At 39.6% G+C, this 18,318-nt stretch overlaps 1 protein-coding gene across 1 annotated transcript in view; it reads left to right on the forward strand.

Annotated features, from left to right (window-relative positions):
- Positions 1-18,318, forward strand: part of PDE1C (phosphodiesterase 1C) — a 1,091,434-nt gene that overhangs the window by 734,719 nt on the left and 338,397 nt on the right. The window contains 2 exon segments of the mRNA XM_073630562.1: positions 2,578-2,760; positions 11,682-11,748. Coding sequence (XP_073486663.1) covers positions 2,578-2,760; positions 11,682-11,748 — 250 coding nt within the window.

The following is an 18,318-nucleotide window of genomic DNA, read 5'->3' on the forward strand; positions in this document are numbered from 1 at the left end:
AACATGCCTCACTGTTGTATTGCCCCCTCAACTCCCTTTATACTCACCTGAGTCCTATCTTGATCCAGTGATGTCCCCATAATGCAGCAGCGCTGGTCTCTCTCTCTCCGTACAAGCTCAGAAACAGCAAAAATCAAACCCTATGAGGAGGAAGTGAAGGGTGGGTGTGTCTATGGATGCACACAGCCTGGATCGGGGAGCAAGCCCACAGGTGCACCACCATAGGAAGCAGATTCCTATGGTGGCACACTCAGAAGAAGAGGAGCCAAGAGCGCCGATGGGGAACCCCAGAAGAGGAAGTTCAGGGCTTCTCTGTGCAACACTAGGTAAGTATTCCAGGTTTATTATTTTAATAAAAAAAGTATCCTTTAGAACTGCGTTAAAATGTGTTTTGCTAAATGGAATTTAGGACAATTTTATGGCACATGGATGTTTAAAGGCTAAGCTTACCCCTTGGAATAAAATTGATTATTCAGTTAAGGGACCAACAGTTGGTGCCCTTTCTCCCCCATAAGAGCAGCACTGAGCTCAGCCACTGGACGCAGGCAGACAAATGCAGGCTACCAATGCATATGGCACACTAGTTTGCAGCACCCACTGTCCCTTTTTTATATAAACACATTGATCTTTTTCTGTTGACATTTTCTATATTTTTCCCTACGCAATTAAAGTGTAACTTTTTTTTTTTTTTTTGGATAGAGTAAACAGGGATTAGGACACATGTCTGGTTTGTATTGCTGTCCTGTTTACTATTGTCATTGAAAGTAAAAGAAAATCACAAATTTTGGGTTGTCCCCAGAAAAGTAACAGAGGGACAATCTTCCAATGGGGACACGGATCCTGGTAACCTGGAGGGACCCATAGAATTTTTTTGAACTTGCAGAGGTTTCCTCTCGCTTCCTGTTTTGGCTATGGAACAGGAAGTGAAAGGAACTCTGCTGACTGGGACACATATTCACTAGGTTGTAAAAATGTATTGTGAGTCCAAGGAATGTTTTAACCTTTTTTACCAGCAGCTGGGGTTTTACACAATCCAAGCTTGGCCCAAAACAAACTATTACCTTGATGCAGCTGCTGTTAGCACTGTATAAACTGCATGAAGCATCAGCTACATACAGTATAAAGCACTGTGTTCAGGTATTGGTTCCTGTCTGCTACAAAACAGGCCAAGTACTTCTCAGCAATTCACAGGAAGCCTTATGTTTTTATTAATGAATACAATGCTTCCACTGATTGGCTGAGGTGGAGATGGTGATGTCATCTGCCTGTTTCTCTACCTCAGCCAGTCAGAGGAAGCCCGGTTTCTTCAAAGACCCATGTGATTCAAGATAAGAATTTTTTTTAAATTATTATTTTAGTAATCAGTACAAAAAGCAAAACAGAAGAGAAGTGTGCAGTATTGGCAATCAAATACATTTCTGTTTACTCTATTTGACCACTAAAACATTCAAGGTAATGTTTTGCTTGGTTTGAATTGTACTTTTGCACATACCTCTTTGCCTTTAATATAGCAAATCAGAAAATGGAACTATTTTTTATCTTTTAATTTATTCAGGACCCCCATCCCCATGGCTAAAGCTGCTTTGAAGTATAAAGAAACTGTGCCTAGATGAGGGTGACATCCTTTTAGTGAGATTCTGGGAATGATGAGAATACTAAATCTCATGAGAAGATGCTGGTACACTTTTCTGAAGTATCTTCTCACAGTAGTTGGGATCTCATCGTTCCCATGATCTTACTGGAAGGATAATGAAGTCACAACATTTTTTTTTGCTCAGTTTGTTTTACATTGTGGTGTATTGTGGTGTTTTGAAATGGGGTTGGTAACCCTGATTAAGTAAGTGGATCTTGCTTGTACCTTGCTGTAAATTCAGCCAAACTGTTTTTTTTTTAATTTACAAAAAAAATTGGGGTTAGAAGAACTTTTTTTCTGTTTTGTATTGTTGTGATGTTTCACTTTGAGGAGAAAAAAGAAAATAATTAATGAATGAATTATAAACTACGCTCCTTTTGGGGTGCAAGTGCAAATGGGTGAATAACAATCACAAAAATGCAAGTAAATAATAATCACAAATATATAAGAAATACTGTGTCAATGGTGACAACCATAGATAGCTTTTGGCTAGAGTCCAATCAAAAAGCATCAGAAAGCATCAAAGTGTTGGAATATCAAACTGTGAAAGCGAAAAATCAAAAATCAAAAACAAATAATGTTCAAAAATTTATGTTAATTCTCTAAACTTCTGGATAGATCCTCCTAGTAGTTGGCAAACATCAAGGGAACAGTAATCCACCACCATCACCAGATTGTGGTGACTCCCATTACAGGAGTCAAAGGTGCTTCATAGACATGACAGAAAGGTTATGCGATCACGGCTTGGTCCAGGTACTTTGATAAGTTTTTCCTCATTTCCTGTCACAATGACAGTGGTTGCCAGGATTGAAAGAAAGGGAAAGTCTCCAAAATGAAAAAATGAGCCTACCTTATTTTGTGTCATCTTGCCTTATTGCATAAATTTAGTTATAGTATGAAAGTTCTCATTTCAAAACAATCTAATTATTTATTTATTTTTCTAGACGTTTACTGGACACAGAAGATGAACTTAGTGACATCCAGTCAGATTCGGTTCCTTCAGAAGTTCGAGACTGGCTGGCCTCCACCTTTACCCGACAAATGGGGATGATGTTAAGAAGAACAGAAGAGAAGCCAAGATTTAGAAGCATTGTACATGCAGTGCAGGCTGGGATATTTGTGGAAAGGTAAGAAGGAATTTTAAACTACCAACAACAATTCTAATTTTTTTAACAATTTAATTTATAGCTAATACCTATTTTTGTTTTTGTGTTTTATATCACGATTGATCACATTGATGTAAAGTTATATAAATTATGTAAGTGATTAATAAACCAGTCACATGAATGCAGTTTGCAAAACTGCAGTTGCACCCCTTTTTTTATCAGTAGCAAACAATACTAACAATAGTCTCTATATTGAAAGCACAGAAAATTTAACATATTACATGATTTTTTGTGGTAATGAAATATGAGTGGTGTATCCGCGCAACGGAACAGAAAATTAAAAAAGTGGAGAAAATGGAAAAAAAAATTGGAAAAAAATGGAAACAATGGAAGAAATCGCATAAAGGACTGCTGCCTCCACAGATGTGATTTCCACCTAGGTGGAAAAAACAGAAGGTAAGTGAAGGGTTAGTGTGTGGGTGTGGCGCTGTCCTAATTTATAGAAATACTTGGTAAATTGTGTGTAGCCAAATCCCATATGTAAAGTCGCATAAACCAAAATTGCAAATAAAAAATTCAACGAAAATAAAACCAAACATAAAACAGCAAAGTGACCCCCTTTGGAGTGTGTAGGTGTAATGTTGTCCTAGTTTAAAAATACTTTGTAAATCGTGTGTAGCCAAATCCCACATGTAAAATCGCATGTAAATTATAAACAAAATATAAACAAAATCGCATATAGCAAATTTAACGGCTAGGTTGGCCCCCTTTGAATTGGGGGAGGGGGAAGGGGAACAGGGGATGAAATCAAAAAATGACTACATTGCTGAATAATTACATAGGTTAAATCGTGACTAGTGCTCAGTGCAATTTAAGTGAAAAACTTGACATCTTTGTAAAACAAGGCAGGTATTTGTATTAATCTTGGTGACCAGGTGCTCGTGTCTTGTGATCATGCGGACACTCACCAGCTTCTTTAACCCCTGCGGGGGTAATGCGCAGTCACAGTGTATGCCACTGTGCGGCAATCCACAGGCTGTTTCTGGGTCACGGTGACGTTTTAGGCATAAGAGAAGAAAGAGGAGATTCCATAGCGTAAAACCATAAAACACTCTTTATTGAACACAGATGACAGAATGGTACTCACATTTAAGCAGTTTATAATAGGCAACCAAATGTCATCAAAACAGGAGAGCGTCAGATTTAAGCTGGTGATCCTCTGGGAGATGATGCAAAAGCGTCAGAATAGGCCACGCCCTACGCGTTTCGTAATAGGGAACGCTCCAGTTGACGTGTTTTATGGTTTTACGCTATGGAATCTCCTCTTTCTTCTCTTATGCCTAAAACGTCACCGTGACCCAGAAACAGCCTGTGGATTGCCGCACAGTGGCATACACTGTGACTGCGCATTACCCCCGCAGGGGTTAAAGAAGCTGGTGAGTGTCCGCATGATCACAAGACACGAGCACCTGGTCACCAAGATTAATACAAATACCTGCCTTGTTTTACAAAGATGTCAAGTTTTTCACTTAAATTGCACTGAGCACTAGTCACGATTTAACCTATGTAATTATTCAGCAATGTTATGTTTGTCAATCACTATATGGGGTTTTTATGCGGATGGAATAACTTTGGCTAAAGTCATTTTTTGATTTCATCCCCTGTTCCCCTTCCCCCTCCCCCAATTCAAAGGGGGCCAACCTAGCCGTTAAATTTGCTATATGCGATTTTGTTTATATTTTGTTTATAATTTACATGCGATTTTACATGTGGGATTTGGCTACACACGATTTACAAAGTATTTTTAAACTAGGACAACGTTACACCTACACACTCCAAAGGGGGTCACTTTGCTGTTTTATGTTTGGTTTTATTTTCGTTGAATTTTTTATTTGCAATTTTGGTTCATAATTTATATGCGACTTTATATATGGGATTTGGCTACACACGATTTACCAAGTATTTCTATGAATTAGGACTGCGCCACACCCACACACTAACCCTTCACTTACCTTCTGTTTTTTCCACCTTGGTGGAAATCACATTTGTGGAGGCAGCAGTCCTTTATGCGATTTCTTCCATTGTTTCCATTTTTTTCCATTTTCTCCACTTTTTTCTCCACTAGGACAACGTTACACCTACACACTCCAAAGGGGGTCACTTTGCTGTTTTATGTTTGGTTTTATTTTCGTTTAATTTTTTATTTGCAATTTTGGTTTATGCGACTTTACATATGGCATTTGGCTACACACAATTTACCAAGTATTTCTATAAATTAGGACAGCGCCACACCCACACACTAACCCTTCACTATGATTTTTTGTGGACCATATACAATATTGCAGTTTTAACCATGTAACATTTTTGGCCATATTTCATACAGCATTTTATAGCAAGATAAAAAAAGTTTGTAGATCACAAAATAGATCACAGCTAAAGAAAATATAACAGAAAAAATGTTTTAGGCCTTGATTCACACTGTTGCAATCCCATTGTCATACAATTTCCATGTGACTAAACAGAGTGACTTGTTTGTGACTTCATGTGACAATAGAGTGTATGGGACTTTAAGTCACATCAAAGTAGTGCAGGAACCATTTTAAAAGTCGCTGAGACTTGAGTCCCATTGATTGGAACAACAACATCAAAATAAATGTGTTTTCACTTTTGTGAACACTTTAGGTGTTGCAAGTCCCATGGGAAGTCTTAACAGTGTGAACCAGGGCTAAAGAGCATTAACAAACAGAAAAAGTTAGAGGCCTCCTGCTGATTAAAAATGTATAAACAATAAATAAATAAATACATTTGTTAATTTAACATACATTAAACTGACCCCAAACCATTATATTTTTATTTGATAACCTATATGGTATTTTGATCTAACAAACCAGTTGGTCATGATGTTCTTATGATAATTAGACTTTTTTTACAACTAAAGAGTCTAAAGTAGTACATCTAAATATGTTATTTGATGTCATCCTACCTTCCTACATACATTAAAGCTGCCCACAAACATGCAAGTTTTCATCAAGCAAACTTGATAGCTGTGCCTATGAAGGATGGAAGGGACTCGTATGCCCGAAGGGAAGCATAATGATCAGACAAACTATTGTTTTCTTGCAAACCCAGCCCCAGGCATGCTTGGCCAGGGTTACAAATAAGCAAGTGTTCTTGATATAACCAAGAGCAGCTAGATTGGGCAAATTAATATATATGTATATATATATATATATATATATATATATATATATATATATATATATATATATGTATATATATATATAAATATATATGTATATATATATATATATTATATATATATATATATATATATATATATATATATATATATATATATATATATATATATATATTATATATATATATATATATATATATATATATATATACATATATACATACATACATACATACATACATACACACACACACACACACACATAAACTTTTTCTTTTGTTTTTGGACTAAGTGGTACAGGGATTAAACTGGTGTCAGCTTATTTTTTGCTGTGTGTGTCACACTGGAGAAATTTCAATTCACTTTCTGTCCCAGAGGCATCTCAAAAAGTGAGAGGAAATCTCTACAAAGTGAAGGGAAATCCCCACTTAGTTGTCGAAAACTGGCACTATAGAAAAAAAAAGAGGAAAATAAAAGACAACAATAAAAAGAAGTGTCCTCATTAAAAGTGTTGCTCTCTATTCCTGTTCCAGTGACAACTCAACATTTTTGAATTTCTCTCACTTCCCAGGAAAGACACAGACAACCATCAAAACTGCAATTAAAAATGTTGCATATACTTTAGAGTGTTTAAGAGGTGCCCTCGGATACCTAATGACAGAACTGGTCTTAGACAGCTGTACCCTCATTTGGTCACAGCTTCAACCACAACTTTGTCCTATTTAACCACAGCGATGCCCATTTAACCAAAGCAACTGTTTCCGACTTTGATTCTCCAACTCCCATTTTCCCGTGAAGGTCTGAATCCAGCTGGTGACAGGCTCAATTTACAAAGCATTTTTTGGGGGGGGGGGCTTTATTTTCTTGATAGCACATATTACATAAATATCGTGTTTCCAATAAGTCAAATGGACTATATATTTTATACATTCCTGTACTTTTGGAAAAAAAGACCCGCTACTCTAATATTATCTGTCGCACACTGATGAGTATAGCTGCCAGGCACTACACTATGGTAAGCCCCTCCATAGGGGTATCCATGAACTATAAGACAATATATACTGTTTCACGCTTATAACCAACACATTTCAAATGAATAATAAACATAAAAAAATTCATAATATCATAGATTCTCCCATATGTAAAAGTGCAACTATAGATTCTCCCATATGTAAAAGTCCAACCAATCGATGTAATGATTACTTGCAACAAACATTAATTATGCTCCTTTGAATCTAATATAAATTCTGTGCTGTAAAAAAAGCAAGATATACAGTAAATAATAAAAACATGTCACAAAAAATTTTTTTTTATTGTCATGCCTTTGGGGAGACCGTATTTCTCCCCAATATCTGGAACTATAATACGCATGTTATAAAAGTCTTCACCATACATATGTGAAAGGTCAAAAGAATGTGTGTGTACATTATTGGTGAGCCACGGAGTTGTATTATAGTTCCTGGTTATTGGGGAGAAGCACAGTGCATGACACCCTTAAAAGATAGATTCTTTTGAACTTTCACATATATCCAGAGAAGATTTTTGTAGCATCGTGTTAATTTTGGATGGAGGTGTATTACAGTCCTGGACATTGAGGAGAAATACGGTGAATGGTACTGGAAGAAAATAGAGTTCTTTTGTGACACGTGTTTATTATTTATATCTTGAATATTCACAGCAAATAAATAATCAATGTTTGTTTCAAATAATCATTTCAGTGATTGGTTTGCACTTTTTACATATGGGAAAATCTATGATGCTATGAATGTTTTTATGTTTGTTATTGATTTGAAGTGTGTTGGTAAGTGTTGTAAGTGTAGCATAGTATGTATTGGGGGTTATTTACAGAAGGCAAATCCACTTTGCACTACAAGTGCACTTGAAAGTGCAATCACTGTAGATCTGAGGGGAAGCTCTGAAATGAGGGGAAGCTCTGCAGATTTTATCATCCAATCATGTGCAAGCAAAAATGCTGTTTTTTATTTTCCTTGCATGTGCCACTCAGATCTACAACAACTGCACTGCCAACTGCACTTGTAGTGCAAAGTGAATTTACCTTTAGTAAATAACCCCAAGTGTCTTTTAAGGCAAATGGACTGTCTGAGATCATATTTTGGCAAGCAGTCTGTTGTCAGCTTTTCTTCAATTTTGACTTTTCTTCAATGTCTTTTAAATATATTTTCTTCAATGTTGACCTTGCAACTATAAATATCAAGGATATCAGAGAATAAAAAAAAAAAAAAAACAGAATAAAAAGCATTTCCCATTGGAGGGGTTTGCTCAAAGTAAACAGATACCCATGTCAAAACTTAAAATTGCGTACTCTCACTCTGGCATGTGCATGTGTAATGCAATCAACAATTTTGTGTGTAGGCATCACAAACGTGTGCATTTACATGCATATGTGCATGTATGTATGGGTAGGGGGGTCAAAACATTTTTTTCGTTGGGGGGTTGATTTTAAGTGCTTGGGTGGAGCTTACATTTTTTACAATTTAATTTTTTATTTTTTTTTAACTTAACTTTATTTTTTCTAACATAGGGGAGAAAAAGTCACCTATATGATAATTTTTTGGTGACAGGTTTTCTTTAACCACTTAAGGACCGGAAGGATTTGCCCCCTTAATGACCAAGAAAAAAAAAACTCTAGGTCAAAAGCTATTTAACCACTTAAGGAACAGAAGGATTTGCCCCCTTAATGATCAGGCCATTTTTTGTGATACGGCATTGCGTCACTTTAACTGACAATTGCACGATCGTGTGACGTTATACCCAAACAAAATGTATGTCCTTTTTTCCCATAAATAGAGCTTTCTTTTGGTGGTATTTGATCACCTCTGCGGTTTTTATTTTTTGTGCTATAAACAAAAAAAAGACTGACAATTTTGAAATAAAACAATATTTTTAACTTTTTGCTATAATAAATAACAAAAAAATGTAAAAAAAAACAAATTTCTTCATCAGTTTAGGCCAATATGCATTCTTCTATATATTTTTGGTAAAAAAAAATCGCAATAAGCATATATTGATTGGTTTGTGCAAAAGTTAGAGCGTCTACAAAATAGGGGATAGATTTATGGCATTTTTATTATTATTATTTTTTTTAATAGCAATGGCGGCAATCAGCGATTTTTAGTGGGGCTGCGACATTGCTGTGGACAAATCGGACACGTTTGACACTTTTTTTGGGACCAGTGACATTTATACAGCAATCAGAGCTAAAAATTGCCACTGATTACTGTATAAATGTCACTGGCAGGGAAGGGGTTAACACTAGGGGGCGATCAAGGGGTTAAGTGTGTCCTAGGGAGGTGTTCTTAACTGTGGGGGGATGGGACTGACTGGAGGAGGAGAGAGATCGCTGTTCCTGACTAGGAACACCAGATCTCTCGCTACTCCCCTGTCAGAATGGGAATCTGGGTGTTTACACACCCAGATCCCATTCTGGCTCCCTGTGGAGCGATCGTGGGTGCCCAGTGGACATCACGGCCGCCTGCCGCGCAAATTGGCTCCAGCGCCACGGCCTGTGCGCGCCATCTATTGCTCTTAAAGTGATGTACACCTACGGCAATTTGCCCAGGACAGTCAACTTGCCGCAGTATAATGACGGCGGCTGGTCGACAAGCGATTAATAGGACACCAGGGGTCTATAAGACCCTTGATGTGCCACCTGTCCTCCAATAAAGCTGATGGAATGTAGATCGAATTCCATCAGCTTCTTTACCAGCCATACTGGCGAGGAGAAAGTGACAACTGCAATAGTGCAGCGGGAGAGATCCCTGCATCCACATTGCTTGTGTGGATGCGGAAATCTGTGATTTTTTTTTTTTTCATTCAACCAGCTAGTTAAATAAAAAGAAAAAAAAAAACGTGGATACCAAGCTGAGCACTGGAACAGGAGGTAGAGGGAAATCTACCAGTGAGGACAACTTTATCAAGGATTAGATTTCTCCTCCTTTTCTCATATCTCCAGAAAAGGAAATCAGAGGAGATGTTCGCAATGGGTACACAGGCATCAATATACACCTGACAAAGACTCTAAAGCCACGTACACACGAACGGAATGTCCGACAGAAAAAGTCAGACGGAAGCTTTTCATCGTCTATTCCGATCGTGTGTGGGCCTCATCGGACTTTTTTTTTCAAAAATTCTGACGGACCTAGAAATAGAACATGCTCTAAATGTTTCTGACAGGACCAATTCCTATTGGGAAACCCGCTCGTCTGTATGCTGTTCCGACTGACCAAAAACGACGCATGCTCTGAAGCAAGTAGGAGACAGAAGCTATTGGCTACTGGCTATTGAACTTCCTTTCTCTAGTCCCGTCGTACGTGTTGTACGTCACCGCATTCTGGACGGTCGGACTTTGGATTGACCGTGTGTAGGCAAGACCGCTTGAACGGAATTCCGTTGGAGTTCCGTCTGAGAAACCTTTGGAGTTTATTCCGACGGCTAAACCAATCGTGTGTATGCGGCATTACACTCCATATTCTATCCAAAAGGTTTTGAGCTAAAAAAAAATCAGAAGAACACTAAAAAGATATCGTATGTTGAGCAGCCTATACAACAAAGCATCTGCAGAAACCATTGTATTAGTTTATATTTAGGAAATGTTTCAAGCTATTTGCAAATCTGCAAGCATACATTTTTAAAAAAAGCCATTTAGACTGTATGCAACTGTTTGCATTAGTGATCACATCATTGCCACAGGGCATGAAACTCTGCTGAAGAAAAGAATGACAGTAAGAATGAGCACGAAAACTCCAAGCTCTTAATTTTCTTGCCTCAAATATTAACGTTGTAAGTATTGTGCCCTGTACAATATATTTGTTGGCTCCCTGCTACTTTCTCTAAAAACTACACTTAGGAATTGGCCAAAGGCTAAGGTTTTATTATTACAAGCAAAGGGGAACTATAAAGGTGCATGCTTGTGAACAGCATTGCATTTCTTTAGGGATGATTTATAAATAAAGATGAAGGGATGACAAATTTCTCTGTTGGCCATAGAGTCAAGTCATATTCTAGCTGTTATTCCACTGCTGATTTCAAAATAAAACCTGAAACCCAATTGTTCTGTGCTATGCGTTGTACAGTATATGGAATACTTCAGTTATTGTTTGAAAGCTGGTCCAGAAAAAAAAATACATCTTGAGTGGTTGTATTCATATTTAAACCCCACATATTTCCCCTTTATTTGGTTTGTTTAATTACCCTATTAAAGCCCTATCTGTAACCCAAGAAAATAGGAATGCCTTCTTAAATGGTATATTCCACCAGAAGAGAAATTTTATCTAAAGGTACTGTCTGGTAGTTTTAATATTCACATTTTAATTTGCCTGTTGGGGACTCCAGATCCTTAAATAGTTATTGGTTCTGTTGGTGTTTGGGTTTTTTTTGCTCACCCTTGTGTGTCCCACATTGCTGGCCATATACCTTAGAATAATAATGATATGAAAATGATTTTAGAAACTGTCAGGGAGAGTGACAGTATTTTCTAGTTTGATATGGCCATTAGGATGAGTTCTTTTAAATATGCATGTTCACATACAACTCGTAACAATAAAAAGAAAAAAAAAAGAAAATACTTGTACAATCACTGTAGCGATAGTACTATGTGTTCATTTTCTTATATTTTGCTTTTAGCGTTCTTTATTGGAAATATAATAAATAATATTCCTGCTATAAAAATATGCCTCCTTACTGTGTTTGTAAAAATAATAGGCTGAATTATTTATTTTTACAGAATGTACAGAAGGACCTCAAATATGGTTGGACTCAGCTATCCACCTGCTGTTATTGCTGTTTTAAAGGTAATATTTAAAACCAAGTATATTTGTATGAACTAGCCACTTTATTAGTCATTAGCATAGGTGTGCACAGCCTATTGCATTAGGGTGTGCATCCCAAAGCTCAAACACACATGCCTTTCTCTGCAGCCTCATTTGCACTGGACAGTGAATGAATGGGATGGGCTCTGTGCTGAGTGGCTTCCTGTTCATTCACAAACTGAAATATAGTAAACACAGTGTACTATGCTTTAGTTATGAATGGACACAGAGAGCGAGTGTGTTCAATGTATTCATTTAGAAAATGAACTATTTACTAGCCACTTCCCCCCGCTCTCCATCCTGAAACATCCCCCCGCTGCAGCCGAAGGGAAAGGAGGGAAGCCAGCAACACTGGAGGGCAGGGGGGGAGAAGCTCAGGAAATAGGGTGAATCAGTAACGCACCTAGTGATTAGGGTGTGCCCAGGCACACCTGGCACACACCCTGTTCAAGCCCATGGTCATTAGTTATGAGCAAAAGGAGTCTAAGATTTAGTACATACTGATCTATAGCTAAAGCATCCTGTAAAATAGCTACATGTTGCAGCAGTACAGAGTGTGATTACAAAATGCAGATAAAACAATTTTTTCATCAGGTCTGTACAATATCAAGGAATGTCTCCTAGTCCCCAAGCACTAGAATCAAAATTTTCCGAGCACAAATTCTTATAGCTACAGTGCAGCTATTTTACTGTTTTAGGGCACACTATACTTTCACCGAAATATTCTAGCTTCCGTCTGTATTCAAAATGTCTTACACATACTGTACACCTGCAGTTCCAATGTCAAAATAAATAAAAGGGCCATATTCCTGTATTTGAAGGTAAATACTACTTTTCTGTATACTTGGGTTAAATGTCAGCATCTGATCTGAGTGTGCAATTTATTCTTTATGAAACTTTTATGACAGCCATCATATTGCTTGAGCTAGGTTCCATAAGCCATTTGTCAGCAATGAGTCACTCGCAGACTTACAGGAAAAACCGTAACATTTTTCTTTCTGTTCATTGAAGTGACTACTGGGAATCAGGACATAACCCTTGACAGATATTGAGCATAAAAGGAAATTTCCAATTTAAAAATTTAAATTTTTAATGCACAGTCGGAACAATGACACAGAGCTTTCTGAGAACTTATACAGACTACACCATCATTTGTAGTAAGAAAATAATTATCGCTAGCTAGAGGCCATAGCCTGCTACTTAGTTGCACATCAGTTCCAAAAGAAAATATGTATTTAACCTCTTCAGCCAAACAGAATCTACACCAGCAACACTGTTTAAAGTTTATGTAAGCCCTAACAAACGTTCCTTAAGTGCTCCCTTTTGTTTAATTATCTTCCCTGGAGTTAGTGCTGGTGCACACCAGGAATGGAATAGGAACGTACTGCGTGTTCCTGTGCGATTAACATGCAGTGCTGTGTGATTTGAGCCCATTCTATTTGAATGGGCTGAATCGCACAGGACCAAACCAAAAGTAGTGCATGGCACTACTTTAACCAGTTAAGGACCGAGCCTCTTTCTGAGATTTGTTGTTTTCTAGCAAAAAAACCTGTTTTTAACTTGTAAATTACTTAGAACCCCCAAACATTATACATTTTTTTTCTAACACCCTAGAGAATAAAATGGCGGTCATTGCAATACTTTCTGTCACACCGTATTTGCGCAGCTGTCTTACAAGCGCACTTTTTTTGGAAAAAATACACTTTTTTTAATTAAAAATAAGACAACAGTAAAGTTAGCCCAATTTTATTTTATACTGTGAAAGATAATGTTACGCCAAGTAAATTGATACCCAACATGCCACGCTTCAAAATTGCGCCCGCTCGTGGAATGGCGACAAACTTTTACCCTTAAAAATCTCCATAGGCGACATTTAAAAAATTCTACATATTGCATGTTTTGAGTTACAGAGGAGGTCTAGAGCTAGCATTATTGCTCTCGCTCTACCAATCGCGGCGATACCTCACATGTGTGGTTTGAACACCGTATTCATATGCGAGCGTTACTCATGTATGCGGTCGCTTCTGCACGCGAGCTCGGCAGGACGGGGCGCGTTTAAAAAAAAAAAAATTTTTCTCATTTATTTTTACTTTTATTTTTTATTTTTACACTGTTCTTTAAAAAAAAAAAACTGTGTCACTTTTATTCCTATTACAAGGAATGTAAACATCCCTTATAATAATAATAGTAATAGAAAAAAACATGACAGAACCTCTTAAATATGAGATCTGCGGTCAAAAAGACCTCAGATCTTAAATTTACATTAAAATGCAATAAAGTTGTAATAAGTTTAGGAGGGCATTTTAAGGAAAAAAAACTTACATTTAAATGCCCATCAATGCAGCCTCATCAGTGTTCATCTGTAGCCTTGTCCATCATTGCAGAATGATCAGTGTCCATTTGCAGCTTGCCCATTGTCATAAGCGCCCTGCCCTTAGTCATATGCAGCCTTGCCCAGTGCAGCCTTGCCCAGTGCAGCCTTGCTCGGTGCAGCCTTGCCCGGTGCAGCCTTGCCCGGTGCAGCCTTGCCCAGTGCAGCCTTGCTCAGTGCAGCCTTGCCCAATGCAGCCTTGCCCAGTGCAGTCTTGCCCAGTGCAGTCTTGCCCAATGCAGCCTTGCCCAATGCAGCCTTGCCCAGTGCAGTCTTGCCCAGTGCAGTCTTGCCCAGTGCAGCCTTGCCCAGTGCAGTCTTGCCCAGTGCAGCCTTGCCCAGTGCAGCCTTGCCCAATGCAGCCTTGCCCAATGCAGTCTTGCCCAGTGCAGCCTTGCCCAGTGCAGCCTTGCGCCGTTCGCGCCATTTAAATCTGCCGCCGATAGACAGAGCCTGTGTACTCGGCTCGTCACGCCGCCCCGCCTCCCTGCTGAGGATGAGAAGCGAGCGCTTCCGAAAAAGAGCGAGCCGAGTATACTGTGTACTCGGCTCGGCTCGCAGTCCCGCCCAGTCCTGCCATTGGACGGAGTGTTATGTCCATCAAAGGAGCTGGGCGGGACTGCGAGCCGAGCCGAGCCAAGTACACAGTATACTCGGCTCGGTCTTTTTCGGAAGCGCTCGCTTCTCATCCTCAGCAGGGAGGTGGGACGGCGTGACTGCGAGTGGAGCCAGGCACTCGGCTCGGTCTTTTTCGGTGGCGCTCGTTTTTTTCCGTCGGCGCTTGTTTTTTTCGTGGCGCTCGTGGCTTTTTTGGCACACAGAGAGTGGGGATCGGCGTATAACACGCACCCACGATTTCCCCCTGATTTTAAGGGGAAAAAGTGCGTGTTATACGCCGATAAATACGGTAACTATTACAGAACAGGCAATACTTGTGTAGTGCTACCCCCGCGGGAGCTGCTGGTGAATGTTGGTTATCTCCCACCCTGCACAGCCAGGCACATGAATGTCTCAACCACTCCTGAGACAAGAAGCAGTCCTTGCAGCTTTGTTTGTTTTTTTATTTAGGGGAATTGAACTTGGATGGGGAAGCGTTATTATGGGATCCCCATTTGATCAGTGGAAACTCTTCGGGGACACAACTATATACATTCGATATATACACACTCCTCTTCTACTTGCAGCACAAATTTGCTTGTAGAACTACAACACCCAGGACCAGCCAGCACAGGTGGTTGGATCAAGCAAAATCTCACTTAGATCTTTGAGAATGCCCTTTGCAGGCAGGGACCGTGGGCCCTTTTTGGTGTAGCAAAAATAGTGGTCTTTGGTGCTAGCTGCCCTTCTCCTGTGACTACTGCTCCCAGTACCACATCTTCAGGCACTGCCAGCCTGCCTGGTTGCAGCTGCCCCTTTCACTAGCCCTCCTGGCTACTTGTCCACAGTCCTCCCAGACTGACTCTGCATCCATCCCAGACTGCTTGCACCCAATCCCTTCAGGCATGCCTCTCAGTCCTCTGACTGCAACACTCAGCAGCCCACGTGGCTGTCTTCCTCCCTGGATATTTGCCCGCCAGTGTTCTCCTGCTGTCCTCTTATTGCTCCTGAGCCTCCTGGTTAGGATCCCTCTGTGTGTCAGGAAGTCCCCTCGAGCACCCGAGCCCAGGCCTGAGTTCAACCCCCCCAGACTGGGGAGCTACTCTCAAAGGCCCCGGCAGCTTAACACTCCATCTCCATCTTCCAACCAAAGGCCACACTGCCCCCTGCTGGGTTGACCCTGAGTATTTGAGGGGGCCTGCCCCCTGCCAACCTTTCTGTTGGGGATTGGTCAGGGCCCTAACTGCTTCTAGAACCTTCTCCAAGTTTCCAGCAAGCAGGCAGGAGTTGCCAGAGAAGCTGCTGCCGAGTCATCCAGCCTACCTGAGTCACTCACCCAACCCAGAAAAACACACAGGCCTTGCTGCCAACCAAGCCTTAAAATTTACCTACACTAACACAAACATCCTACTCTAGCAACACTGGGGGAAGCTGCACTTGAAATTGTGATTACTTATAACAAAATAGAGGTCCTTTCTGAACCATAAATAGCAAAACAAACTACAATTATTCTATTTTCACTTACAGAGGCCTCCAATTATAGGTAAAGAATTTACCATTTCTCATCCAAGTATATCATCAAATCTGCATACATTTTACCCAAACCTATCAGTAAAAGAATATCTGCCATACTGAAAACTACTGATCAAACTGTGGGGTTTATTTACTAAAACCGGAGAGTGCAAAATCTGGTGCGGCTGTGCATGGTAGCCAATCAGCTTCCAACTTCAGCTTGTTCAATTAAGCTTTGACAAAAAAACTTTGAAGCTGATTGGTTTCTGTGCACAGCGGCACCACATTTTTTCACTCTCCAGTTTTAGTAAATAAATCCCACAGTTTGATCAATAGTTTTCAGTATGGCAGATATTCTTTTACTGATAGGTTTGGGTAAGATGGATGTAGGTTTGATGATATACTTGGATGAGAAATGGTACATTCTTTACCTATAATTGGAGGCCTCTGTAAGTGAAAATAATTCAATTATAGGTAAAGAATGTACCATTTCTCATCCAAGTATATCATCAAACCTGCATTCATCTTACCCAAACCTATCAGTAAAAGAATATCTGCCATACCGAAAACTACTGATCAAACTGTGGGGTTTATTTTTTTTTGTCAAAGCTTAATTGAACAAGCTGAAGTTAGAACCTGATTGGCTACCATGCACAGCCACACCAGATTTTGCACTCTCCGGTTTTAGGAAGTCAACCCCCTTGAGACATAATTAGTCAGGGTCATGTACAATAAACAAGACAAAGCCCCAAAAAGCTTTGCCAGACCACTAAAAGATGGATTCTGATTGAACTTGATGGCTATTGCACTTTTCTCTTTTTTTCTGCTTTTTTTTCTTGCACTCCCTTATTGATCTGAAAATTATTGGTCATAGTATATCCATATAGATCTAAAGTAGAGAAAATGCACCATATGATAAAAACTGTTCGGTAGTTTATGTGGCCCTGCAATCACTTCTGCTGTCCTCTCCAAAATCCAGAGGTTCAGTTTAAGCAAGCACACTTCTGTATCTGTTAAAGTATATCTATAGCCAAATCTTTTTTTTAATTATTATTATGTATTGGATAGAGAAGAGAATGATTAAAACCCTTGTCAGATTTGTATTGCTACCTGTATACTCTCTAGGTTGAGTCTTAAATTCTGTTCAAGTGACCACTGTCATTCTGTCACCATTGTCAGAAAGAAAGAGATGAGAAACACAACATTTTACACAACACATATACAATAGGCAGGGCTTTTTTTCTCAGAGAATAGGTGCAGGAACTCCTCCCTTCCGAGTCACCCTTGACTCTGCCCTCTACCCACCTCCAAGCACCGTTCCTTGGTCCCACCCCTTACCCACCTCCCAGTATCACCCCTTTTAGAGAATACAGAATCAAGTATTATTTTGTGATGCTAAGTATTTTGTATGGAATTTGTTAATGATAACAAGAAAGGCAGTAAAATAGATATAGCAACAATAGATACCCCAGCGACAATAGATCTGCCCCAGCAACAATGGACTCCCAACAGCCAGCATCAACAGACCCTTCAGCAGCCAGAAGATCTCTCCCAGCAATGATTGACCCCCTGCAACATAAGACCCACCCCTAGCAACAATAGATCCCCCCAGTAGCCAGATCCCTCCCTCAACAGTACATCCCTCTCAGCAACAACTGACCCCCCAGCAATGACTGACCCCCCAGCAACATAAGACCCACCCCAGCAACAATAGATCCTCCACGAGCTATGAAAGAACTCCCCAGCAACAATAGACCCCCTTCCTTCACAAAAATAGACCCCCTCCAGCAACAATAGATCCCCCAGCAGCCAGCACCAATAGACCCTCCAGCACACCCCAGCACCTCTTGCCATTACATACATTTAGTTCTGGAGGTGCTTGAACTGGGTTCCCCTACGTTCCCGTTGAAAAAAAGCCCTGACAATAGTACCCCTGTTCCAGTTTCAGTTTACTTTGCATCTCTGGCACAGAAACTGAAGTCTCCCTGATGGAACACAGACCTCAAAATAAATAAATACATTCCCTACTGTATTAAATTAATAAAAAGACACTCCCTACTGTATCCAATTAA

Source organism: Aquarana catesbeiana, linkage group LG05 (assembly GCF_042186555.1).
Source record: "Aquarana catesbeiana isolate 2022-GZ linkage group LG05, ASM4218655v1, whole genome shotgun sequence".
Lineage (NCBI taxonomy): Eukaryota > Metazoa > Chordata > Amphibia > Anura > Ranidae > Aquarana > Aquarana catesbeiana.